Source organism: Chlorocebus sabaeus, chromosome 25 (assembly GCF_047675955.1).
Source record: "Chlorocebus sabaeus isolate Y175 chromosome 25, mChlSab1.0.hap1, whole genome shotgun sequence".
NCBI classification, from domain to species: domain Eukaryota; kingdom Metazoa; phylum Chordata; class Mammalia; order Primates; family Cercopithecidae; genus Chlorocebus; species Chlorocebus sabaeus.
Window position 1 is genome coordinate 29,000,596 of NC_132928.1, and position 27,247 is coordinate 29,027,842.

At 40.4% G+C, this 27,247-nt stretch overlaps 2 protein-coding genes across 6 annotated transcripts in view; both read left to right on the plus strand.

Moving 5' to 3' along the window:
* Positions 1-17,575, plus strand: part of KIF14 (kinesin family member 14) — a 69,086-nt gene extending 51,511 nt beyond the window's left edge. For 4 of the 5 annotated variants that reach the window (XM_037985764.2, XM_037985765.2, XM_073011649.1 and 1 more), the window contains 7 exons: positions 3,756-3,980; positions 4,172-4,359; positions 9,624-9,782; positions 11,046-11,168; positions 15,045-15,119; positions 16,177-16,315; positions 17,009-17,575. In XM_037985764.2, the coding sequence (XP_037841692.2) occupies positions 3,756-3,980; positions 4,172-4,359; positions 9,624-9,782; positions 11,046-11,168; positions 15,045-15,119; positions 16,177-16,315; positions 17,009-17,388 (1,289 nt within the window). In that variant the 3' untranslated portion in view covers positions 17,389-17,575. The remainder of the gene's footprint in view (positions 1-3,755; positions 3,981-4,171; positions 4,360-9,623; positions 9,783-11,045; positions 11,169-15,044; positions 15,120-16,176; positions 16,316-17,008) is intronic. The other variant, XM_037985767.2, reaches the window with a different exon arrangement.
* LOC103230348 (large ribosomal subunit protein uL16-like) lies at positions 6,908-7,674 on the plus strand. The gene has a single exon (XM_007989025.3). It carries the CDS (start codon positions 6,955-6,957, stop codon positions 7,597-7,599), a length of 645 nt encoding a protein of 214 aa, XP_007987216.3. The 5' UTR covers positions 6,908-6,954; the 3' UTR covers positions 7,600-7,674.
* Positions 17,576-27,247: the final 9,672 nt, after the last annotated feature.

Here is a 27,247-nt window from a genome sequence, read left to right on the forward strand (position 1 = left end):
GAGAGGATACACTGTAAATTGTATATGTGTAACTACCTGTAATAATTACAATTTAAAAATTACTACCTGCTGGGCCAGGCAGCTGCATGACCGGTAATCCTAGCACTTTGGGAGGCTGAGGTGGGTGGATCACCTGAGGTTGGGAGTTCTAGACCAGCCTGACCAACATGGAGAAAACCCGTCTCTACTAAAAATACAAAATTAGCTGGGCGTGGTGGTGCACGCCTGTAATCCCAGCTACTTGAGAGGCTGAGGCAGGAGAACCGCTTGAACCTAGGAGGCAGAAGTTGCAGTGAGCCGAGTTGGCACCACTGCACTCCAGCCTGGGCAACAAGGATGAAACTCCATCAAAAAAAAAAAAGAAAAGAAAAAAGAAAAAAATTACTACCTACTACCAATAGACTACTATGCAGCAATAAAAAAGAAGGAATGACTGATTCATACAATAACCTGGATGAATTCCAGAAACATAATGTTGAGTTAAAGAAGCCAGATCCAAAAGAGTGTATACTACATGATTCCTTTTATATGAAGTTTAAGGACAGGCAAACTAAACTATGGTGACAAAAGCCAGAGTAGTTTAGAACTGAATAGTGGTTACCTCTGTTGGGAGTTAGTAACCCAGAAGAGGAAACCTGTTGGGACGGGATGGTGGAAATGTTGTATACATTGAACTAAGTGGGGTTTACATACATACGCATATATAAATCGGCTGTACACTTAAGATATATGCACTTTACAGTACACATATTTAGTAAACAAAAATTTTAAAATAATTATGTAACATAATATCTATTTGATAAAGGTTCTAATAGAATATGAGTAGCCATAAAAGGTATTATATCTCATCTTGACTTAAAATTTTAGAAATTAGGGTTTCTTTTAGGAAGATAATTGTGATCCTACTACTTATTTAATCTAAGGTAGATTAAAATATGCTGTGGGTTTTTTATTAACCAGCAAAATAAAAAGATATATATCTGTGGTAGCAACTTATTTATTTGGTATTATCTGAGTAAGATACTTTACAAAAATAATTTTATTTGTGGTTTTCAAAGACAGAAATGGAATCCCACATGTGAACTTAGTAGGACCCTATCTGGGCAGCTATGAGTGGTGGAAGGGGCACCAGGCCTGGGGGTGAGGGGCTGTACCCCAGTGTCTAGCACTTTCTAGCTTTGGGAAGTTGAGCAAGTATCTTAACTTGTAAAATTCAGGGCCATATATTTTACTGTATTTTTGCAGATATTTCTAAAATGTTTTTGTTGGATTTTAGAATGCATTAATACAATTATCTTCTTAAATAGAGAATATATACTTAACTATTCTCGATGACTATACTATAGTCATTATCATCATAACGATATTGAGTCATCGTTACCCTACTGTAGCTTTGGGTTTTGTAGCTTTTCTTTTTTCTCTTTACAAAACCAAACTCTTTTTTTTTTATTTTTAGTAGAGACAGGGTTCACCATGTTGGCCAGGCTGGTCTTGATCTCCCAACCTCGTGATCCACCCGTCTCAGCCTCCCAAAGTGTTGGGATTACAGGCGTGAGCCACCACGCCCGGCCTTCCTTTTTTTTTCCTTTTTTTTGAGAGGAGTCTCGCACTGTTGCCTGGGCTGGTGTGCAGTAGTGCCATCTTGGCTCGCTGCAACCTTCGCCTCCAAGGTTCACACGATTCTCCTGCCTCAGCCTCCCGAGTAGCTAGGATTACAGGTGCCCACCACCACACCCAGCTAGTTTTTTGTATTTTTAGTATAGACAGGGTTTTACTATGTTGGCCAGGTTGGTTTCGAACTCCTGACCTTGTGATCTGCCCGTCTTGGCCTCCCAAAGTGCTGACGTGAGCCACTGCGCCCGGCCTAGAAACCAAACTCTTACCTTTGTTCTAGTTTTTTAATATTGCCCACCCTATGCCTTTATTCTATCTCCTTTTAGTTTGCTGCTTTTAAACACCTATGAAATGGACCAGAAAACTTAATCTTGTCTATTAAATAAGAATAATTATACTCAATATATTAGGACTCCAGGATAAAGTTATTTCCAGATGTTCTGAATGAATCTTTCAAACTTTTCATTTATTTCTGGTTTAGACAGTGCTTAGAAGATCCATCTCTCAGAGATGTGCTGTATAAACTGTAGATAATCAATTGGTTTTAGCCTATCTTGATTGTAACGTACCTCAAGAAGAAACTATTGTAAAGTAGAAGTACTGAGACATTATGTTTTTTTTGTTTTTGAGATGGAGTTTCACTCTTTTTGCCCAAACTGGAGTGCAATGGCGCAATCTTGGCTCACTGCAATCTCTGCCTCCCGGGTTCAAGCAATTCTCCTGCCTCAGCCTCCCAAGTAGCTGGAATTACAGGCGCCCACCATCATGCCTGGCTAATTTTTTATTTTTAGTAGAGACAGGGTTTCACCGTGTTGGCCAGGCTGGTCTTTAACTCCTGGCCTCAGATGATCTGCCCACCTCGGCCTCCCAAAGTGCTGGGATTACTGGCATGAGCCACTGTGCCCAGCTGAGACATTACTTTTAATATAGTTTATCATTGCCTACTTTTCCAGTTTGTGAATCCAATTGTATTTCTAAGTTTATCTTATGTAATTGTCATTGTTTTCATCAATTACAGTTCTTTAGGTGTTAGGGAAAATTAATCCCACCAGACATAGTGGCACATGCTTATAGTCCCACCTACTGTGGAGGCTGAGGCCAAGGGATTGCTTGAGCCCAGGAGTTTGAGGCTCAGTGTGCTATGATCACCCTTGTGAGTAACCACTGCATTCCAGCCTGGGCAACAGAGCAAGACACTGTCTTTTTTTTTTTTTTTTTTTGAGACGGAGTCTCGCTCTGTCCCCCAAGCTGGAGTGCAGTGGCGCGATCTTGGCTTACTGCAAGCTCTGCCTCTTGGGTTCACGCCATTCTCCTGCCTCAGCCTCCCAGGTAGCTGGGACTACAGGTGCGTGCCACTACCCCCAGCTAATTTTTTGTATTTTTAGTAGAGATGGGGTTTCACCGTGTTAGCCAGGATGGTCTCGATCTCCTGACCTCGTGATCTGCCCGCCTCAGCCTCCCAAAGTGCTGGGATTACAGGCGTGAGCCACCGTGCCTGGCCCAACCCTGTCTCTTAAAAAAAAAAAAAGAAAGAAAAGAAAATTAATTCCTACCAAAAAATAAACAAAGAGATTAAACCAATGGTTATGTGGGATATTTGGATTCTCTATAGTCTCATAGTACAGTCAGGGAGCTACTAAATCTATGGATTAATTGATGCTGTTGAAAGGTTAATTGATCCATAAATGGAATTGTGTTTTCACTTTAGCATATAGAAATGAGGCTGAATTGAAATAAGTATAGCCTACTTTGAATTTATTGATCAATGATCCTATAATATGCGCGCATTAAAACATTTGTTTGAAAGTATTATGCCTGAACATTTTTGGAAGAGAAATAGTATATGAGTAACACTTGCAAGCAGCAGAGGTAGTTTCTGCAGAATTAACATTATGGAGCACCCTGGAAATCAACATATGCAAGTATGGCATGGAAGATATACTTCCAAGTACAGCATAGCATATGATGTTATATATACTAATAGTTTTGTTTTTCTAATTCCACAATGAACACAAAAATGCTTTGTTGTTGTAATACATTTAAATAATGCGGAAATACATAAAGTAAGGATCTCATTTTTTAAAAGAAGAAAGTATTATTCCAAAAACAAGGCTTAAAATGGCTATTTTCTGTTGATCTAGGTTTAATGGACAAATCAAGCACCATTTACTCAAATTCAGCAGAGTCATTTCTTCCTGGAATTTGCAAAGAATTGATTGGTTCTTCATTAGATTTTCTTGGACAGAGTTATGATGAAGAAAGAACTATAGCAGACAGCCTAATGAATAGTTTTCTTAAAATTTATAATGGGCTATTTGCCATTTCCAAGGCTCATGAAGAACAAGATGAAGAAAGTCAAGATAACTGTAAGCAATCCCACTGCTTTTGTTAACTCACATAAATGATTATTTTCTGCACATTGCGCTTTGTTTTGAATGATTATTTGGCACATCTGGCATGCATCTTTTAACTGTGTTAAATGTTTTAATGATGATCATATATGAGTTCTTTTATTTGGATATTATTTCTTCCAGTAATTTTTCTTCTTCTTTCAAAGTGTTTTCTTCTGATCGAGCAATCCAGTCACTTACCGTTCAGACTGCATGTGCTTTTGAGCAGCTAGTAGTGCTAATGAAACACTGGCTGAGTGATATAGTGCCTTGTACCACCAACATAGCAAGACTTGAGGATGAATTGAGACAAGAAGTTAAAAAACTGGGTGGCTACTTACAGTTATTTTTGCAGGTAAATTGATTTGCTTATTATCATTTGAAGGATTCATTTAATAATTATTTATTGACTTTCTACTGTCTGTATCTTTCCCAATATTAGCTCTGTATGATTTTCAAAAGTACGTTCTGTTTTGAAGTCCTGAGACTGTGGATGTCTGTAATTGATTTATTGAACAAAGACTTACATGGCTGTCTATGTACGAGTAGTTCTAAGTGATTTACAAATATTAACTCATTTAATCCTTATAACAACCCCAGCAGTGGGCACTGTTGTTATCACCGTCTTGTAGATGAGGAATTGGAGGCACAGGGAAAATAAATATACCATCCAATGTTACCTAACTAGTAAATGACAGAGTTGGACCTGGACCCAGGCAGTCTTGGTCCCAGTTCATGCTCTACCATTATACCATGCTGGCCCTCAATAAGGGATACTGGGAAGAGAGACGGAGTCTTGCTCAGGGTATGGGATTGGGTTTCAACTCAGACTCAATTGGCCACAGTCCTGCTGACACAGAGACAAGGAAATAATTTTGTTTTCCTGCTTATCTTGTGTCAGATAAGATTAGGTTTGGCTGTAAGAAGAAGTAAGATGAAAGCTTATTGTCTCTCACATAAAATCTAGATGTAGACATGGTGGCTGTGACCACAGAGTCCTCAGGATCCAGGCTCCTCCCAGTGGTCGCCTGCGCCATGCCCAAAGTGTAGCCCCTGATTTTATGACCCACCATGGAGGAGCCCCATCTGAGCTCAGCAGAGCAGGGTAGAAGGAGTGGTGAGAAGGATAGGGCGAAGTTTGCCTTCTTTTTTGTTTTTTTGTTTTTTTTGAGATAGAGTCTCACTCTTGTCACTCAGGTTGGAGTGCAGTGATGCAATCTCGGCTCACTGCAACCTCCACTCCTGGGTTCAAGCGATTCTCCTGCCTCAGCCTCTTGAGTAGCTGGGATTACAAGCACCCACCACCATGCTCCGCTAATTTTTGTATTTTTAGTAGAGATGAGGTTTCACCATGTTGGCCAGACTAGTCTCGAACTCCTGACCTCAGGTAATCTCCTCCCCTCAGCCTCCCAAAGTGCTGAGATTACAGGCGTGAGCCATCATGCCTGGCTGAAGTTTGCCTTCTTTTAAGAGAGGTTTCTGGAAATCACCATATGACACATCTATTTATATATCTTTGGCTAGAATTTTATCATTTGACTGCATCTAGCTGCAAGTATCATAAGGAAATTTATTTTTAAAAAAAATTCTGGACACCTATATGCCAAGCCAAAAATCAAGGGATCTATGGAAGAAGTGGAAAATTGATATTGGAGAATACTTAGTCATCTACCATATTAACAAATTCCTTCATAAAAATTCATTGAATGTACAAAAGGAGCAGATAAGGAAATAATGGTCGAGTACGGTGGCTCATGCCTGTAATCCTAGGACTTTGGGAGGATCAGTTAAGCCTAGGAGTTTGAGAGGAGCCTGGGCAACATAGCAAATAATAACAAGTATCCAACTTGTTAGATACTTTGTCTCTAAAAAAAATTTAAAAATCAGCCAGCTGTGGTGGCATGTATCTGTGTTCCCAGCTACTTGGGAGGCTGAAGTGGGAAGATTGCTTGAGCCCAGGAGTTCGAGGCTACAGTGAGCCATGACTGCACCACTGCACTCCAGCCTGGATGACAGAGTGAGACCATGTCTCAATAATAATAACAAAAAATAAACAATTTTTAAAAAGAAAATACTAAGAGGGTTAGATTTCACTTTTAAAAAAGGATAATTAGACCGTGTAATAAAATGTTCTAGAACACTTGAACAAATTTTATGTTATAGTGCCCATCAAAAGACTTTCCACATTCTATTATTGCGGTAGAATTTTTGTTGTGTCAAATACTTCCTGAATAGGCCGTTTACTGGCTGGGATTTGGAAATCTTTAACTGATCTAACTAGTAAACTTGAAATCAGATGATTGTTTTTAATGTCCGTTGTTCTCCCTCAGGAGGATTTTCTAGGTCTCCCCAAGACTTGGTTAGGCACTTGTCTTATTTGCTTCTCTAGTAACCCTGAACTTCACCCGTTATGACTTTTAATGTAACATACTATTTATAAACCTGTACATCTCAATGGACAGTTAGCTCTGAGAAGGTAGAGGACAGTGGGTGTCTTTTTTCACAAGGCCCCATTATGTGATAGATGTTCAGTTGGATACTTGTTATTGAATGAATTATAAATTCATATGAGATGAAGGATGACTTTGGACATAGGTAATGAGGAAATAGGATGACTAAGACAAAGGGTGGGGGGGGGTGGTGGACTGCAAACAGGTGTGGATGAAGTAGTAGATGAAGGAGAATTTCTGACAGCCTAGAACCATGAAAATGAAAGGTAGGACTGGCCAGAGAGCAAAGCTAGAGAGCCAGAAGGGAAGGGTCTGACTTAAGTTCGAGCCTAGGAAAGGAAGCTTGTTGAAGGATGGTCAGTGCTTAGTTGGCTCTCAGATTTTAGAGGCAGTACTAGAATAGTGGGAGAACACACGAAACAAAAACTCACTACTGGCACTTGAAAAACTGATGTTTGGCTCTTTCCCTTCGGCGCGCCGCTGAAGATCCTGGTGTCGCCATGGGCCGCTGCCCCGCCCGTTGTTACCGGTATTGTAAGAACAATCCGTACCCAAAGTCTCGCTTCTGCCGAGGTGTCCCTGATGCCAAGATTCGCATCTTTGACCTGGGGCGGAAGAAGGCAAAAGTGGATGAGTTTCCGCTCTGTGGCCACATGGTGTCAGATGAATATGAGCAGCTGTCCTCTGAAGCCCTGGAGGCTGCCGGAATTTGTGCCAATAAGTACATGGTAAAAAGTTGTGGCAAGGATGGCTTCCATATCCGGGTGCGGCTCCACCCCTTCCACATCATCCGCATCAACAAGATGTTGTCCTGTGCTGGGGCTGACAGGCTCCAAACGGGCATGCGAGGTGCTTTTGGAAAGCCCCAGGGCACTGTGGCCAGGGTTCACATTGGCCAAGTTATCATGTCCATCCGCACCAAGCTGCAGAACAAGGAGCATGTGATGGAGGCCCTACACAGGGCCAAGTTCAAGTTTCCTGGCCACCAGAAGATCCACATCTCAAAGAAGTGGGGCTTCACCAAGTTCAATGCTGATGAATTTGAAGACATGGTGGCTGAAAAGCGGCTCATCCCAGATGGCTGTGGGGTCAAGTACATCCCCAATCATGGTCCTCTGGAGAAATGGCGGGCCCTGCACTCTTGAGGGCTTCTAATATGCTGCCCCCTTCTTAATACTCACCAATAAATTCTACTTTCTGTCCAAAAAAAAAAAGAAAAACCGATGTTTGAACGCATGCTAAATTAGTTGTGACTCCTTGGACAAACTGCTTAAATTTTTGAGTCTCCTGTTTCTCACAGGAAAATAAAACTGGAAATGCCTACTTGGCAGGACTGCTGTGAGGATCAGATGAATTAATGTTATAAGAATGTCTCTCGGCCGGGCGCGGTGGCTCAAGCCTGTAATCCCAGCACTTTGGGAGGCCGAGACGGGCGGATCACGAGGTCAGGGGATCGAGACCATCCTGGCTAACACGGTGAAACCCCGTCTCTACTAAAAAATACAAAAAAAAAAAAAACTAGCCGGGCGAGGTGGCGGGCGCCTGTAGTCCCAGCTACTCGGGAGGCTGAGGCAGGAGAATGGCATAAACCTGGGAGGCGGAGCTTGCAGTGAGCTGAGATCCGACCACTGCACTCCAGCCTGGGCGACAGAGTGAGACTCCGTCTCCAAAAAAAAAAAAAAAAAAAAAAGAATGTCTCTCTTAGGGTAACTGGTGTGTAGTTTCTTTCCTTCTTTTCGTTTTCTGAGAATACTTTGAACTGAACTGTGGGTTTCAACTCATAGCCCTGTGGGAAATCTTACACAAGGAATCAAGGATGGAGAGACCAGGTGACTTGGAGGGGAAGTTAGATTAAGCTCAGGAGAGACTTGTGTTAAGCTAGCAAACCTGAATTTAGTGACTATTCTTTCTACTAAGTATAGTTTGAGAATCCTTTTCTTGTAGCAATACAATTAGCATATTCCACAAAGCAGGCCAAGAGAAGTATTTTGAAGAGCCACTACAAGGGGCAGGTAACAGAAAGAAGAAAAGTTCAAGAGAAGCTTCCTTATTCCTTTTTTATATGTGTTCTCTGAGTGCATGTGGGAAGTCTTTTGTTTGAAGGGGTTTGGGGTTTTTATCACCCCTTTTACTTCCCCTTCCTCTCCCTCTCGATTTCTTTTCTCCTGAGAAAATCATATCTTTATTAACTGTCAGATGGTTATCAGAACAGGAAAAGTTCAGAGGCAAAAGAGCCACCCTTCTTTTTCTTTCTTTTGGCTTTTACTTATTAATTCTGTCTTATATTTAGTTAATTTTATACTTACCTTATGTCTCCTATTAGTGTGTATGGTCTTTGAGGGTGGAGACTGTCTTACTCATTTTATCACCTTTAGTAGCCACAGGGCTGCATGTTTTCTGGTTCTGAGACATTTATGAAGTGAGATCACTATATCAATAAATGCAGAATTTATTTTCTCCAGATGATTTTTCTTTTTTTTTTTTTCTTTTTTGAAAATCAGCGAGACAGAGTCTCACTCTGTCACCCAGGCTGGAGTGCAGTGGTGCGATCTTGGCTCACTGCAATCTCCGCCTCCCAGGTTCAAGTAATTCTCCTGCCTCAGCCTCCTGAGTAGCTGGGACTACAGGCACCCGCCACCACGCTCGGCTAATTTTTGTATTTTTAGTAGAGGTGGGGTTTCACCATATTGGCCAGGCTGGTCTCAAACTCCTGACCTTGTGATCTGCCTGCCTTGGCCTCCCAAAGTGCTGGGATTACAGGCGTGAGCCACCATGCCCGGCACAGTTTTCTTTTCTTTTCTTTTTTTTTTTTTTTTTTTTCTAAGGTGGAGTCTTACTCTATTGCCCGGCTGGAGTGCAGTGACACAATCTCAGCTTACTGCAACCTCTGCCTCCCAGGTTCAAGCAATTCTCATGTCTCAGCCTACTGAGTAGCTAGGATTACAGGCGTGTGCCACTATGCTTGGCTAATTTTTGTATTTTTAGTAGAGAAAGGTTTTTACCATGTTGGCCAGGCTGATCTTGAACTCCTGACCTCAGGTGATCCACCTGCCTCAGCCTCCCAAAGTGCTGGAATTACAGGCTTGAGCCACTGTGCCCGGCCCTTATCTTTTCTTTACCACCTGTTATAATCTCATGTATCTGATACACGTCCATTTTTATCTTACAGGGATGCTGTTCGGATATTTCATCAATGATAAAAGAGGCTCAAAAGAATGCAATCCAAATTGTACAACAAGCTGTAAAGTATGTGGGGCAGTTAGCAGTTCTGAAAGGGAGCAAGCTACATTTTCTAGAAAATGGTAACAATAAAGCTGCCAGTGTCCAGGTAATTTAACAATGTTAGTTTAGACAGACTTCATCAGAGGGAACATTAGACTTTTGATAATAGTATAGTACTAAACATGGCAAGTTCTTTTTAAGTTTTCAGAATAGCTTGCACTTTTAGTAGTTTTGCAATAAGATTTAAAACTGTTTGGGCCGGGCATGGTGGCTCATGCCTGTAATCCCAGCACTTTGGGAGGCTGAGGCAGATGGATCATTTGAGGTCAGGAGTTCGAGATCAGCCTGGCCAATAGGCGAAACCCCCATCTCTACTAAAAATACAAAAATTAGGCAGTCATGGTGGCCCATGCCTGTAATCCCAGCTACTCAGGAGGCTGAGGCAGGAGAATCACTTGAACCCAGGAGGCAGAGGTTGTAGTGAGCTGAGATTGCGCCAGTACACTCCAGCCTGGGTGACAGAGTAAGACTCCATCTAAAAAAAAAACAACCAAACCAAACAAACAAAAAAAACTTTTAAATATATTGGATTATTTTGCAAATCTTATTTTACCTTTCGGATCCTTAATTTGATGCTAGCCATCTACCATGGAGTGTTTTCTCAGCCAATCAACACATGAAAAACCCTGTAATACCAGAAAATTTGTATCTGCTTACTTTCACTATTTATGCTATTGAAAATATTGTATTATATTAGAATGTTGCTGTGCTCTGGCCAGGCGTGTTGGCTCACACCTGTACTCCCAGCACTTTGGGAGGCCAAGGCTGGTGGATCACCTGAGGTCAGCAGTTCAAGACCAGCTTGGCCAACATGGCGAAACCCCGTCTCTACTAAAAATACAAAAATTAGCTGGGTGTGGTGGCAGGTGCCTGTAATCCCAGCTACTTAGGAGGCTGAGATAGGAGGATAGCTTGAACCAGGGAGGTGGAGGTTGCAGTGAGCCGAGATCGTGCCTTTTCACTCCAGCTTGGGCGACAAGAGCGAAACTCCGTTTCAGAAAAAAAAAAAAGAATGTTCCTGTGTTCTAGCAATATAGAGCCCTGCTTAAAGATGATGAACTTTCTTTACAATATGTTATGTATGGGATACTAAATTACAGATTTGCCAATTTTATTTCTTTATAGACTACAGACTGTTAGTTCTTATTCTAGCTTTAGTTGAACTTAATAAACTTGGGCTGTATTATAGTCCTAAAGTAAGCAGAAAATATAACTTAATTACTTGATAATTTAAAATATATAAAACCTAAATTTAAATAAAATATATAAAACCTAAATTTTCTAGTTAATGCTTAAATACTTTTTCTAGGAGGAATTCATGGATGCTATTTGTGATGGTGTAGGCTTAGGAATGAAGATTTTATTAGATTCTGGACTTGAAAAAGCAAAAGAACTTCAACATGAACTCTTAAGACAGTGTACAAAAAATGAGGTAAGATGAATAAAAGAATATTCCGTACAGTACTAAATAATATGTAAAGTTGATTTTTTTTCAGTCAACAAATTAGATTTCTATAAATTCATGTTTTAATTTGTTTTATTTTTCACTGAAGAGGCTGACATCATGATCTTATGGTGATATTTTCCCAAGTTATTCTTGATTCACTGCAGCCTCTATTGTTAATACTTTGCTTGATCCTATTGCAGCTATTTTCAAGAATTCAGTCTGTAAACTCCTAAGCAGAGAGTGTAGTGTGGTAGTGACACCTAGTGTTCGCTTTCCGGTTGTCATTTTCTTCCTTAGCTTTGTTTAGGCCTCGCCTCTTCTAAGAATGGAAACTATTAGTAACATTTATTGATTCAGTATATTGAACTAATATTTTTCTGGGGCATTCATGTAAGATATTTCATATCAAGATACAGAACCAATAAGCATTTCAGTGATTTCCTAAAATATGTGTCCTCCCATCCTCCAGCTAACTAACATTACTTAGTACCTTAGGAAAGATCTGAGTTTTAATATTAGAAGACATGTATTTGAAACCTGGTTCTATCACTTTCCACTTATCATTTAGCAAGTCACTTAATGCTCTGACCCTATTTCTTTACCTGTCACATGTAATCATACCTACTTCACAGGCTGTAAACTATTTATTGATTAATTTCCTCTGACAGTTACTGGACTAGGTGCTTTACATGTAACAGTGGTAAATCTTAGCCATTTCTTTAATGGATTTGTACTTTGTCAGTAAGAAAAAGCCCTATGAATATCATATTTCATATTCATATCACTTTTCAAGGTGGGAATTTATATTTTTCATGTCATTGAATTGGAGTACTTTGCCTAATTACACAACTATTAAGCCCTGAGCCAGGATTTTATATTCTGCCTGACTCCAAAACTCAACATGCTACGTAAATAAGTTTTTAAAACTATTGTTCATGGATTAATTTTCTTTATTGACAATTACTGTTAGTGAAGTGGGGATTAGAAAGATAAAAATTCAAATTCTTATGAGACTGAATTTCAGAGACTTGTCTGTTTTAGAGTCTTGTCACAACATATTAAAAGCATCCCTGGCCAGGCATGGTGGCTCATGCCTGTAATCCCAGCACTTTGGAAGGCCAAAGCAGGAAGATAGCTTGAGCCCAGAGTGCAAAACCAGCCTGGGAATCGTAGCGAGACCTTGTCTCTACAAAAAATACAGAAATTAGCCGGACATGGTGGCATGCACCTGTAGTACCAGCTACTCCAGAGGCTGAGGCAGGAGTAGTATTACTTGAGCCCAGGAGTTTGAGGCTGCAGTGAGCTGTGATTGCACCACTGCATACCAGCCTGGGCGACAGAGCAAGACCTTGTCTCAAACAAACAAACAAACAAAAACCATCCCTGTCCATTCCATTGCTCTTCCTGGAGTCAAGTGGCTGGGGCAGTGCTACCTGGGGACATTGAGGTTCCTGAGATCTTAGCTACTAGGATGTCTCCTCATTTATATACATATTGTTTGATCTAGAAAAGTAGATCATGTGGAGGACTATTGCCTTCTGTCCCTCTGGGTGGTTGTTTCTGGGAAGGCATGGAGTAAGTTAGTTTTTTGTTGTTGTTGTATAGAAAAACCTTGGTATTAATGTACTTGTAGCTCATCTTAGAATCTGAGGTGAAACTCTGTGTAAGCCACAGAGGTTCTCCATCCCTTTGCTCATACTACAGGGTTATATAGATTTCTCTCTGCCCAGAAAAACTGCATCTCAGAATAGGGGAAAGACACGGAACATTAAGCTGCTCTCCTACTTCCTATGTAGCCTTGAACAACTTACCTGAGCCTCAGTCATTCCATTTTTAAATGAGGATGATCATACTTATTTCATAAAATTGAGGATCATATGAGATGAAGAAACAACATATATGAAAATACTCAAAATGAAGTGCCTGTTAAATCTTAAGTCATTCATCTTACTTGCGTGCGTTCTCTTTTTCTCAATATATGTCTGCCTCTCTCACTTTGTGTTTTTTTGTTTTAAAAAATAAAAAGACGGCTGGGCACGGTGGCTCACGCCTGTAATCCCAGCATTCTGGGAGGCCGAGGTGGGTGGATCAAGAGATCGAGACTATCCTGGCCAAGTTGGTGAAACCCCATCTCTACTAAAAATACAAAAATTAGCTGGGCATGGTGGCGCGCACCTGTAGTGCCAGCTACTCAGGAAGTTGAGGCAGAATTGCTTGAACCTGGGAGGCAGAGATTGCAGTGAGCCGAGATTGTGCCACTGCACTCCAACCTGGCGACAGAGCAAGACTCAGTCTCAAAAAAAAAAAAAAAAATTAATTAATTAATTAAAATAGCACATTGTTACTAAATTTAGGAGCTCATATTGTCACTAAATCAATCTTGCACTCCAATAGGCATGAAGCTGATTTCAGTTCCATAGTGCAACTTTGAAGAAAGGGACATACTGGGCTGTCAAAGTCTCATTCAGACCACCACTGACATCTCAAATTTTGTTTTGCTCGGCAGCAGCACCATTTATCACTAAAACACTTCACCATATTTGCAAAGTGATACCACTTTTGCAGTCTATCACTATTGCAAAGAATTTCTGCTGGCAGTAAGGGCAGAAGGGTATAGAATAAATTAAAGGTATAGATGAAATAATATATGGGAATGTGCTTAGTAAGCTGTTGAAGTAGGTGCAGGTGTTAGCCTTGGTATTGTTTTGAGGAAATAAGCAGCAAAAGGGCCAGGCCCATCCTGTATACAATTGACACTGTCTACATACCCTCCTTTCTCTCGTTTTCTTTCTATAGTATGACAAACCTGTACTTTGTTATTCATGGTAGGGTTTTAGTTTATCTATTCTTGTAAGTTAAAACTCCTCTAAGAACCTATAGAAGAAGGATAAAATATCCAAAGAAATAGAAAATAAGCTGAAACATAAAAGGCATTGGAGCGGAGCTACAATTTTAAAGCTGGAGTCAGGAAGGAAAAATAATTTGGATATTCTTTTGGATATATATATATATATTTTTTCCAAGCGTGTAACACAAATCTGAATTAGAGCTAGGGAAGAGCTCTGTGAGCAAAACCAATTAAATACTGAAAAAGAATCCCCCAGCAGAAATTGAGCAGGAAAGCACCTTAGGGGGCAGCATTGGATAGAATAAAAGCAAAGGCTTAGAATTTAGATGTGGGCTCCCACCCTAGTTCTCAGTCTTGGGAGTTAGGAACCAAGGTCTGTTTCCTAACCTATAAAATGAGGTACACCATGGGCAGCATAGGACTATAATGGAGAATCAAATAACAAAACATTTGTAAAGTTCTTATAGTATTTGCTTGATATGTTACCCCTTTCCAAGGGAAATTTTAGAAATTTCATATCTATAAATACTTAAGTATAACAAATTCTGTTATAACAAATATTAGAGGGTGTCCATATTTAATATAGAAATCAATGTGCAATTTATTTTGAAAGAAATTATTAGTGAATACAGGTGAATTAGACTGATTATTTTCCCATGTCACAGGTAAATAGAAAATACAGACTAAATATATGATCAGTGTGTTTAAAAGGAGAGTAATTGCTATGGCTTGAAATTTTTTATGTAAGTAAAATAAATGAGAGAGATTACAAAGTTGAGCTCTTAAAAGTAAAATAAACGTATTTGGAAAGAAGTCAATATGCAATTTATTTTGAAAGAAATTTCACATAAATGATTTAAGTACTCTCAAGCTATTTCATTGCAATCCCAGAAATAGAACTCCAATCTTTGGGCTTCTAGACTAGAACTTTGTAAGTCTGGTCCTATGCAATTCTATGATTTTTATACTTCTGAATAATAAAGTATAATAAAATATTTTAACATTCTCTATAGGTTACCAAAGAAATGAAAACTAATGCCATGGGATTGATTAGATCTCTTGAAAACATCTTCGCCGAATCGAAAATTGTAAGAGAAGCTTTAAATTGATTTTAATTTTGCTTATTTTTTGTCATTTCGCTTGGTTCAAATTTAGATGTTTTTATTTCCGTTTTTATCCTTAGCCAGAGACAACTCTTGTATATGTTTAATTGTAGCATGTAAGATAGCTTTTTATGTTTTTCATGTGTGTCATAACTTACTAGTTCTAGTAATGGATAAAGGATTGTATAGAAATTTTTAAATGCATCTGTTTCTTATTGCTACTGGTTTAATACCTCAGCTTTTGCTTGGATGGTCATTATAGGTTAAAAAATTGTGTTTAATAATCACTGTGGGCCGGGCGTGGTGGCTCAAGCCTGTAATCCCAGCACTTTGGGAGGCCGAGACGGGCAGATCACGAGGTCAGGAAATCGAGACCGTCCTGGCTAACACGGTGAAACCCCGTCTCTACTAAAAAATACAAAAAACTAGCTGCCTGTAGTCCCAGCTACTGGGGAGGCTGAGGCAGGAGAATGGCATGAACCCGGGAGGCGGAGCTTGCAGTGAGCTGAGATCCGGCCACCGCACTCCAGCCTGGGTGACAGAGCAAGACTCCGTCTCAAAAAAAAAAAAAAAAAAATCATTGTGCTCAAAGATTTTAAAATACAGGTGAATTAGATAGATTATTCCCATGTCACAGGTAAAGAGAAAAATTAAGTATATGATCAATGTGTTAAAAAGGAGAGTAATCGCTATGGCTTGAAAATTTTTATTTAAATGAGAACTATTATAAAGTTGAGCTGTTAAAAATGAAATAAATGTATCTTTTAAGGTATTGGATAATAAATGGCACTGTTACTTTATTCCTTTCTCATGTAATAGGATGACAGACTTTGAAAATTAATTGAAAAGTCTGATTTCTTTTGAAAACAGTAATTAATATTGTATTTTGGTCTTGCTTATAGAAATAGAGTTAAGCACTGGTGAGGAAATTAAACTCTCTTTCTTAAAGAGAAGATTCCGGCAAATGAAATCATATTGACTGAGCCTTACTGCCATCGAACCTGTTAATGTATTATTTTAAATATTAACTTTATTTATACAGAAAAGTTTCCGAAGACAAGTACAAGAAGAAAACTTTGAATACCAAGATTTCAAGAAGATGGCTAATTGTGCTCCAGAATTCTTAAAGTTAAAACATTGCTTAGAGAAAGCTATTGAAATTATTATTTCTGCACTGAAAGGTATATTCTCAAATGGAGTTTATAATCAGAACTTATATTTTAAGGAACCTTAGACATCTTTCCTTTTTTTTGAGATGGAGTCTCACTCTGTCACTCAGGCTGAAGTGCAGTAGCTCGATCTCAGCTCACTGCAACCTCCACCTCCTGGGTTCAAGTGATTCTCCTGCCTCAGCTTCCAAGTAGCTGGGATTACAGGCATGTGCCACCATGCCTAGATAATTTTTGTATTTTTGTAGAGATGGGGTTTTACCATGTTGGCTAGGCTGGTCTCAAACTCCTGACCTCAAACAATTCACCCACCTCAGCCTCCCAAAGTGCTGGGATTACAGGCATGAGCCACAGTGTCCGGCTGACATCTTTCCTTTTTATTTCTAACCTTTTCATTATTTTAGTCATTAACTGAAGCCTGCCCAATGCTACTTCACTGATATTAGTTACCCATATAGGAACTTGTATTTATAATTAAATTCCCACATAATATGTATATCAGTACTTCTGCCTAAATAATTAGATCCTGAAAAACCAGGTGCTTATCCAGCAAATAAACACTTTATGTGACTAATCTTCAGTAGTTTGGAATTGTTTTGATAGGGTCACTCTGACTTGAAAGATATCTAGAGTCTATAAAAGTCATAAATGCCTGATGAAAACTGAAAAGACTAATTAACCTTTCCCTCTCTCTCTTGCATATAGGATGCAGTAGTGATGTAAATCTTCTCCAGAATTGTGTTGAAAGTATTCGCAACTTGGCCAGTGATTTTTACAGTGACTTCGGTGTGCCTTCTACTTCTGTTGACAGCTATGAGAGTAGAGTAACTAATGTTGTCCACAAGGACCTAGAATCTCTAGCTAAGTCTCTCCTCTTTTGTTTTGAATCTGAAGAAAGCCCTGATTTGTTGAAACCTTGGGAAACTTATAATCAAAATACCAAAGAAGAACACCAACAATCTAAATCAAGTGGGATTGATGGCAGCAAGAATAAAGGTGTACCAAAGCGTGTCTATGAGCTTCATGGCTCATCCCCAGCAGTGAGCCCAGAGGAATGCACACCCAGTAGGATTCAGTGGGTGTGAATATAGATGTGTAGGCACTTTTATGACCACCCATTGAAAGAAAAAGAATACTTGCTAGGCAATTTTCTCTATGCAGGAAATTATATGCAAAATTCTCTATGCAGGAGAGTATAAAGAGAAATCAGTACAGATATTTCAAAAAATTCCATGTCTTTTCATTTTTAAAGTATCTTTTTATTGCCCGGGCGCGGTGGCTCACACCTGTAATCCCAGCACTTTGGGAGGTTGAGGCGGGCAGATCATCAGGTCAGGAGTTCAAGACCAGCCTGACCAACATGGTGAAACCCTGTCTCTACTAAAAATACAAAAAAATTAGCCAGACATGGTGGTGCGTGCCTGTAATCCCAGCTACTCAGGAGGCTGAGACAGGAAAATCACTTGAACCTGGGAGGCAGAGGTTGCAGTGAGCCAAGATTGTGCCACTGTATTCCAGCCTGGGCAACAGAGCGAAACTCTTGTCTCAAAAAAACAGAACGAAACAAAAACTTTTTATCAAAGGCTGGGTGCAGTGGCTCATGCCTATAATCCCAGCAATTTGGGAGGCCGAGGCAGGTGGACCACCTGAGGTCAGCAGTTCGAGACCAGCCTGGCCAACATGGCGAAACCCTGTCTCTACTAAAAATACAAAAATTAGCTGGGCATGTTGGCACATGCCTATAATCCCAGCTACTAGGGCGGCTAAGGCAGGAGGACCACTTGAACCTGAGAAGCAGAGGTTGCAGTGAGCTGAGATCATACCACTTCACTTCAGCCTGGGCAACAGAGCGAGACTCCATCTAAATAAATAAATAAATAAAATACCTTTTTATCTTTAAAGTGTTTAACGTTGGTATACTATCCGTAGTTGGTTCATTAGTCTGTTTATAAAGGGTTATTTTCTCATGAGTGGAAACCTGAACAATCAGTTACCTTTGTGCCTATGCCTTCTCTCTCCTCAAACAGCTGGGATGACGTTTATGGTGAAATGGCCTATATAGGTTTATCTAAGACAACTTAATTTGCATCGTTAATTAAAAACTCTTTTCTCAAAGGGTTAACTGGTTGCCATTTTGAATATTATGTTCACGGGTGTAGCTTCCTATTTCTTTCCAAATTATAAGTAGCTACCTAAATATAGTATAATTATATATTAATAATATGGCTTTCTGGCATAATAGTTTACTGTGTTATCTGTGTTCCACAATGGGTTTATGAATATAATTTAAAACTAATTAAATGTTGCCAGAATAATACTCAACTGTTGGATGAGGTTAGGAGATCAGACTGGACCTTCTCTTGATAATGCTTGTTTTGTTAAAGGTATAATGAAATAATTTGTATATAGTTTGATGAAGATTAAAGATCCTTTTATTCCACAGCTTTAAAAAAAAAAACCTTTATTTATGATCAAGTAATAAAGATAACATTCTACTTGTGGGATCTTATATTAAGGAAATAGTTTGACATTTTTGCCTCAAGAGTATGTATAATTTGAAGAGATACTTATTAACTCTGCTTGAGTCATATTGAGCAGTTCCTAGAGAATAAGTCATTTAAATAACCTGATCCTTTCATTTGCCCTTTTCAAATTTACAGATACTACTTGTACATTTGGCATAACTAGTTGAAATTGGCCATTAGTACCATGTATAAATCTGATAGTTTCCTTGTTAGGAAGAGATTGTAAGTAAATATGGTCACTGCAGTCAGAACAGTATTAGTGAACCTGTGTGGTGGTTTCAAGCTCTTTAAAATGGTACAATGTAGCACATTTGCTTTCATTTCTTTTTTATTTTTGGCATTTGACCTTGTATTCTTTCTGAAGCTCTATGTGTATTTGTATTTAGTCAATACTCTGGCAAGTAGCACTTTGCCTGTCCAGTTTGCTGGAGTGTAGATGTACATATGAGGATTTCCCTGGAGGTGCACTTCTTTGAAGAACTTCCTAAAGTATCTGTATAGTAGTTTTCATCTTAATATTCAGTATTTAATCTTCAGTTTGTGCTTTGTAAACTTATGACTTAATTGGTCAGAAACTTTTTAGTGTCTTTATAAAATTTTGTATATATATTTATACTAAATACGTTGTGATACTGTATTTGAATGAATGGTGAAATAATATTTGCTATTGGAATCATGTGCACTGACAAATGTTATAAAGAGAATGCCTTTAATAAATCTTTTCAGCATTAGAATTGCCTCTTGGTCTATGCTTTTTTATTTTACTGATTTTCTTTGTTTACTCTTCATTCAAAATAGCTCTGCCTTGATAATAGGTAGGCTAGTGTTGAAAATCAAATTAATAATTAGGAAACACTAAACAAATATTAATATTGTCATAACAACTACTTTTCTTTTTTTAACATTGTTCTGCCTCTCTTTAGTTGATTATGCCAGGAATAGATTTATCACCATGTGGTATGTGGAAAGAGCATGAGCTTTGGAGTTTAACATAATTTTCACACGTTTGGAGTGTGAATCCCAGCTAGGCTGCTTAGTAACTACATGACCTTAGACATGTTACTTACTGTCTTCACTCCCTTTCCTTCATCTGCAGAAAGAAAAGCAATACCCACCTCATGGATATCTATGAGCATTTAGTGAGAAAAATGTGGGAATAACTCCTGGCAAGTAGTAGACTATTAGTAAATTTATTTTCTGTCCTTTTCATTGCCAGCAACAAAACCCTTGCTATGTGTATAAGATCACACTTGGTGCAGGCATATGCCATTTATAACATTCTGCCAATGTACCAAATTATATTGCAGTCCTTTAAATATGGCGTATTTGAAAATATATCTGCTGTCATTTTGTCCCATGATAATAAATGGACAATAAAGATAACTAAACATTATCTGACTGCTCTTAAAGAAGGTATAATGTGCTATGTGTCCTCCATGGAGTCCATCTGAAAGTTTTAGCAAAAGGTTGTGTTGTCTAGTTAGCTAACTAGCATACTTCACTTTACAGAGCCTAACTGTGTGCCAGTAAGCATTTCAAGGTTTTCCCTAAATATGGAAAGTAAGAATTAATCATAGGTGAGGGGAAAAGGTATCAGTAGTTTGGTTCAGTTTAAAAACAGTTCTGTGCCCAGCTTCCTGTGCATGATTCATCAGGTAAATTTGTGCTCCGGATTTTGCAAGTTACAGTCATTGCATGATATAATCAAGACTGAGCTTTTCCATCTTTCTTCCTTTAGCCAATATTAGTTTATGGGATTTTTAGATGTGGAGCATGGCCATTAAGTTTGTTTTAATATCTGATAACTAGGTTCATTCGTTCATTCCAATAATTATTTACTTAATGCTAGGTATGCTTTTGGTGTTAAGCCATAACAACCTGAAAAAGATTAGATCGCCTCATGAACTTTTGAAAGGCCCAACTTACTGGATCCCAGTTGTTCGTAACATTATATTTTCTCAATGTCAAAGACCTTTAAGCACGCTAAACTCAGCCGGGTGCAATGGCTTATGCCTGTAATCCCAACACTTTGGGAGGCTCAGGCGGGTGGATCACTTGAGGCCAGGAATTTGAGACCAGCCCAGCCAACATGGTGAAACCCCATCTCTATTAAAAATACAAAAATTAGCCGGGCATGGTGGCGCATGGCAGACCTGTAATCCTAGCTACACAGGAGGCTGAGGCAGGAGAATGGCTTGAACCCGGGAGGTAGAGGTTGCAGTGAGCCTAGATCGTGCCACTGTACTCCAGCCTGGGTGACAGAGCGAGACTCTGTCTAAAAAATAATAATAATAAAATAACAAGGCATGGCAGTTCATGCCTATAATACCAGCTATTCGGGAGGCTGAGGCAGGAGAATCGCTTGAACCTGGGAGGCGGAGGTTGCAGTGAGCCGAGATTGCGCTACTGCACTCCAGCCTGGGAGACCGAGGGAGACTGTCAAACAAAAAACCAACCAAACCAAAAACACACACTACACTCGAACATACAGGAGAACCACCAGAGAATCGCTGACTTATTCAAGACAGAATTCAGGGGTAAACTTTTGATTAAGCAGATGGCAACTGGAAACTGCGTATTTCCTGTTGCAGAACGGTCCTAAACTCAGAATCATAGATTTTTAAATAATTTAGCCAACCACAGTGGCTCACGCCTGTAATCCCAGCACTTTGGGTGGTCGGGGCGGGTGGATCACCTGAGGTCAGGAGTTCGAGACAAACCTGACCAACAAGGTGAAACCCCTTCTCTACTAAAAATACAAAAATTAACCGAGCGTTACGGCATGCGCCTGTAATCCCAGCTACTCAGGAGGCGGAGGCAGGAGAATCGCTTGAACCTGGGAGGCGGAGGTTGCGGTGAGCTGAGAAGGCCACATTGCACTCCTGCCTGGGCGACAAGAGCGAAACTCCATCTCAAAAAAAAAAAAAAAAGAATGTAAGAGCTATTTTGTGGTAAGTCACAGGCTTTCGTTTCTCTGGCTAATATTCAGTGAAAACCTGTGAATTTGTCTAAAGAGCGAGCATCTGCCCACTAGAGGGCCTCATTTTCACGAAGAGCAGATTGTGCTGTCCACTAAGATGGAGAATCTCTGAAATTTGGAAAACGGATATCACTTTCTACAGCCCTACATCCCCCTCTTTTTAAAATATTTATGGGCCAAGCATGGTGGCTCACGCCTATAACCCCAGCACTTTGGGAGGCTGAGGCGGACGGATCATGAGGTCCAAAGATGGAGACCATCCTGGCCAACATGGTGAAACCCCGACTCTACTAAAAAATACAAAAATTAGCTTTGCCTGTAGTCCCAGCTACTCGGGAGGCTGAGGCAGGAGAATCACTTGAACCCGGTAGGCAGAGGTTGCAGTGAGCCGAGATGGCACCACGGCAGTCAAGCCTGGCGACAGAGCGAGACTGTCTCAAAAAATATATATATATACGTGTGTGTGTGTGTGTGTGTGTGTGTGTGTGTGTATTTACGGGCCAAGCTTAGTGGATGACACCTATAATCTCAGCACTTTGGGAGGCCGATGTGGGAGGATCACTTGAGCCCAGGCATTCAAGACCAGCCTGGGCAACATAATGAGACCTGGCCTTTATTTAAAAAACAAACGAACAAACAAAAGGCCAGGCACGATGACTCACACCTGTAATCCCAGCACTTTGGGAGGCTGAGGTAGGCGGATCACCTGAGGTCAGGAGTTCAAGACCAGCCTGACCAACATGGTGACACCTCATCTCTACTAAAAACACAAAATAAGCCAGGCGTGGTGGCAGGTGCCTATAATCCCAGCTACTCGGGAGGCTGAGACAGGAAATTGCTTGAACTTGGGAGGTGGAGGTTGCAGTGAGCTGAGATGGCGCCATTGCACTCCAGTCTGGGCGACAAGAACAAAACTCCATCTCAAAAAAAAAAAAAAAGTTTTTCCCCCCAGTTTTATTGAGGTATAATTAACAAATAAATTGTATATATTCAAGGTGTACAATGTGATGGTTTGATATACAAACACATTGTGAAATCATTACTACAATCAAGTTAACACATTCATCACTATACATAGTTACTATTTGTGAATGTACGTGTAGGGAGTAAGGACACTTAAAATTTATTCTTAGCAAATTTCAAGTATATTATACAGTATTATTATTATTTTTAGACTGAGTCTCACTCTGTCACCCAGGCTGGAGTACAGTGGCAGGATATTGGCTCACTGCAACCTCTACTTCCTGGGTTCAAGTGATTCTCCTGCCTCAGCCTCCTGAGTAGCTGAGATTACAGGTGCCCACCACCATGCCCGGATAAGTTTTGTATTTTTTTAGTACAGACAGGGTTTCACCAGGTCGATCAGACTAGTCTCGAACTCTTGACCTCGTGATCCGCCTGCCTCAGACTCCCAAAGTGCTGGGATTACAGGCATGAGCCACCGTGCCCGGCCTACTATACAGTATTGTTAACTAAAGTCACCTTGCTATACATTAGACTCCCAGAATTCATTCATCTGATAAATGAAAGTTTGTATCGTTTGATCAATATCTCCCCATTTTCCTCACCCCATTCCCAACCCCTGGCAAACACCCTTCTCCCCTCTGCTTCTATGAATTTGACTTTTTTAGAATCCTCATACAAGTGAGATCATACAGTATTTGTCTTTCTGTGTCTGCTATTTCACTTAGCACAACGTCCTCAAGCTTCCTCCACGTTGTGGCAAATGGCAAAATTTCCTTTATTAAGGCAGAATATTCCTGTTTGTGTGCGTGTGTAACATTTTCTTTATCCATTCATCCATCAATGGACACTTAGGTTGTTTCCAGATCTTAGCTATTGTGAATATTGCTGCAATGAACATAGGAATGCAGCTATCTCTACAGGGTGCTAATTTCATTTTCTCTGGGTATATACACAGAAGAGGGATGGCTGAGTCATATGGTAGTTCTATTTTCAGTTTCTGAGGAACCCCCATACCGTTTTCATTAATGGCTATACCAGTTCACATTCCCACCAACAGTGTACAAGGGCCCCCTAATTTCTTTCTTTCTTTCTTTCTTTCTTTCTTTCTTTCTTTCTTTCTTTCTTTCTTTCTTTCTTTCTTTCTTTCTTTCTTTCTTTCTTTCTTTCTTTCTCTCTCTCTCTCTTTCTTTCTTTCTCCTTCCTTCCTTCCTTCCTTCCTTCCTTCCTTCCTTCCTTTCTTTCTTTTTGAGACAGTCTCGCTCTGTCACCCAGGGTGGAGTACAGTGGCATGATCTCAGCTCACTGCAACCTCTGTCTCCTGGGTTCAAGCGATTCTCCTTCCTCAGCCTCCTGAGTATCTGGGATTATAGGCAAGTGCCACCACACCTGGCTAATTTTTGTATTTTTAGTAGAGACAGAGTTTCACCATGTTGGCCAGGCTAGTCTCGATCTTCTGACCTCATGATCTGCCCGTCTCGGCCTCCCAAAGTGCTGGGATTACAAACGTGAGCCACTGTCCCCGATCGGGCCCCCTATTTTCTACATCCTTGCCAACACTTACCTCTTGTCTTTTTGATCACAGCCATCCTAACAGGTGTGAGATGAAATCTCATTGTGGTTTTGGTTTGCACTTCCCTGATGATTAGTGATGATGAGCACAAATAGCCACGCCAGCTATTTGCCCATTTTCTTCTCCCTTTTTGTCTCTCCAGGATCCTGTTTTGGGTGGTGTGATGTGTGATCACCATTTTCCCTTCCTTCTCTCCCCAGTCACCCCACTGCCCTCTGCCCCAACTCCCCCAGCTGAAACTGCTCTCACCAAGGTCATCAGTGAACTTCTAATTACAAAAGCCAAAGGAATTTTTCAGTCTTAATCTCGCTTAATTGCTCCCTTTCTTTGGAAATTCTTTCCTCTCATGTCTCCATAGTAGAATATGCCAGAGTTTTCTGATTGTTCTTTTTTCATCCCTTTAATGAGCTTCTTATTCTCCACAAGGTCTTTTAAACATTAGAATTTTGTGTGTTGGTTGAACAAAAATGTATTGTACTTAGGAGATGGACACCCTAAGTTCCCTGTTACTTGTCACTACGCATTATATACATGTAACAAAATGTCATGTGTACTCCACAAATTTGTACAGAAAAATTCAGCGCCCAGACTGGGAGTGGTGGCTCACGCCTGTAATCTCAGCACTTTGGGAGGCTGAGGCAAGGGGATCACTTGAGGTCAAGAGATCGAGACCAGCCTGGCGAACATGGTGAAACCCTGTCTCTACTAAAAATACAAACATTAGCCGGGCATGGTGGTGGGCGCCTGTAATCCCAGATACTTGGGAGGCTGAGGCAGGAGAATCACTTGAATCCAGGAGGCAGAGGTTTCAGTGAGCCAAGATTATGCCACTGCACTCCAGCCTGGACGACAGAGCGAGACTTCATCTCAAAAAAAAAAAAAAAAATATATATATATATATATATGTGCTTAGTGTGACCTTTTCCTTGCAGTCTCCTTACTTTCCCTAGAGATCAACGCATAGTGAAGCTGTTGAGGGCATGGATTCTAGAGGTTCTGCTTCTTACTCCCTACCTCTCTGCCCACTTCCTTAACTCTTAGAACTTCAGTTTTCTTATTTCTAAACTGGTGACAATAACAGTACCTACCTGAGGGTCATGGCTTTGAGGGCTAAGTGACACAACACCTCACAGACACAAGCACTTAGTACAGAAAATCCGATGCATGATAACTCAAGAAATGGTGGCCATGATTATTAATTTTATCTACTTGAGTGATGTAACCACTGTTTATAAGCTGGTACTCCCAAATGTACATTTCTTTCTTTTGAGCGCTCTTATTCAATTGTCTACTTGGCCATAATACAAGCACCTTAAATCTAACAGTATCTAAAGAATTAACTCATACCCTATATCTTTTTTTTTTTTTTTTTCCTTTGAGACAGAGACTCGCGCTGTTGCCCAGGCTGGAGTGCAGTGGTGCTATCTCGGCTCACTGCAACCTCTGCCTCCTGGGTTCAAGCGATTCTTCTGCCTCAGCCTCCCAACCCTATACTTTTTAAACCTAATTCTTTCTGTATTCCTTATTTTTGCTGAAAATGCCACCATTCACCCAGATGGATCCACCATCCATCCAAAGTCACCCAGACCAAAAATCTTAAGCTTATTATCTATTTGACCACACCTGATCCCCACAATCACCCCAGGAGGTGAGTGCTATTATGATCCCATTTTGCAGATGAGGAAAATGAGCCCTCTTGGCTTTGCAGTACAGAATCTCAGAACCAGAATTCCTGGGCCAAAGTCCACGCTCTATATCCCTTTCTTCTAAAATAAGTTCCTATTGGAAGCTAATTAAGAAGCACACATGCTGTTGCCTCTGTTCTTGCACTTCATAAAAATGGAATAATTCAGTATATATTTGCCTTTTTTTTTTGGAGACAGAGTCTAGCTCTTTCACCCAGGCTACAGTTCAGTGACATGATCTCAGCTCACTTTAGCCTCGACCTCCTGGGATCAAGCAATCCTCCCACCTCAGCCTCCCAAGTAGCTGGGACCACAGGTGTGCGCCACCATGCCTGGCTTAATTTTTGTATTTTTTGTAGAGGTGGGACTTTACCATATTGCCCAGGCTGGTCTCAAACTCCTGGGCTCAAGAGATGTGCCAGCGTCGGCTTCCCAAAGTGCTAGGATTACAGGCGTCAGCCACCATGCCCGGCCACAGTATATATTTAAGTATGTATCTGATTTCTTTTGCTCAACAAAATGTTTTGTGATTTATCTGTGTTGTTAAATGAACCTGTAGTTAGGCTTTTTTATTGCTCAGGAATATTCCATTGTATTGCTGTACTGCAACGGGTTTATCCCTTCACCTGCTGAGCAAAGCCTGGGTTATTTCCATTTTTGAAAACTTGTCCAGATGGATCGCTCTGTCTTTTTGTTGTTGTTGTTGTCATTTAAGGTTGGCATTATACTTAGTGCAAGCTCAGCTCTTAGGATTTAGAAGTCGTCCTTCTCGCATTTTTTTCTTCCAGATCATAAAGGTCATATCTGTTAATAACCTCCTTAGACCTCCCAGGTCAGCAGGCTCTAAGCTTCTCAGAGCCCTGTAATGCTCTCCCCTTCCCTCACATCCCCTCTCCTCCATCTCACTCCTGGGCAGTTGGGCTCCAACAATGCCCCCATCTCCTCCCTCCCTGGCCCACTTGCTTGCTGTCCAGAACCTGCTGCTTCTGAGAGCATCACAATAGCATCTCTTATATCCTCCAGGTGATCTCCCCTACTAGAAACCCCTTAGGGTTTTTTTTGTTTGTTTGTTTTTTTTTGAGATGGAGTCTTGCTCTATGGCCCAGGCTGGAGTGCAATGGTGCAATCTCGGCTCACTGAAGTCTGCCCTGTTCAAGTGATTCTTCTGCCTCAGCCTCCTGAGCAGCTGGGACTACAGGCTCCTACCACCACGCCCTG

What these genes read in the sequence shown, in the direction of transcription:
- LOC103230348 (XM_007989025.3), top strand. Translation starts at nt 6,955, where the DNA reads ATGGGCCGCTGCCCCGCCCGTTGTTACCGGTATTGTAAGAACAATCCG.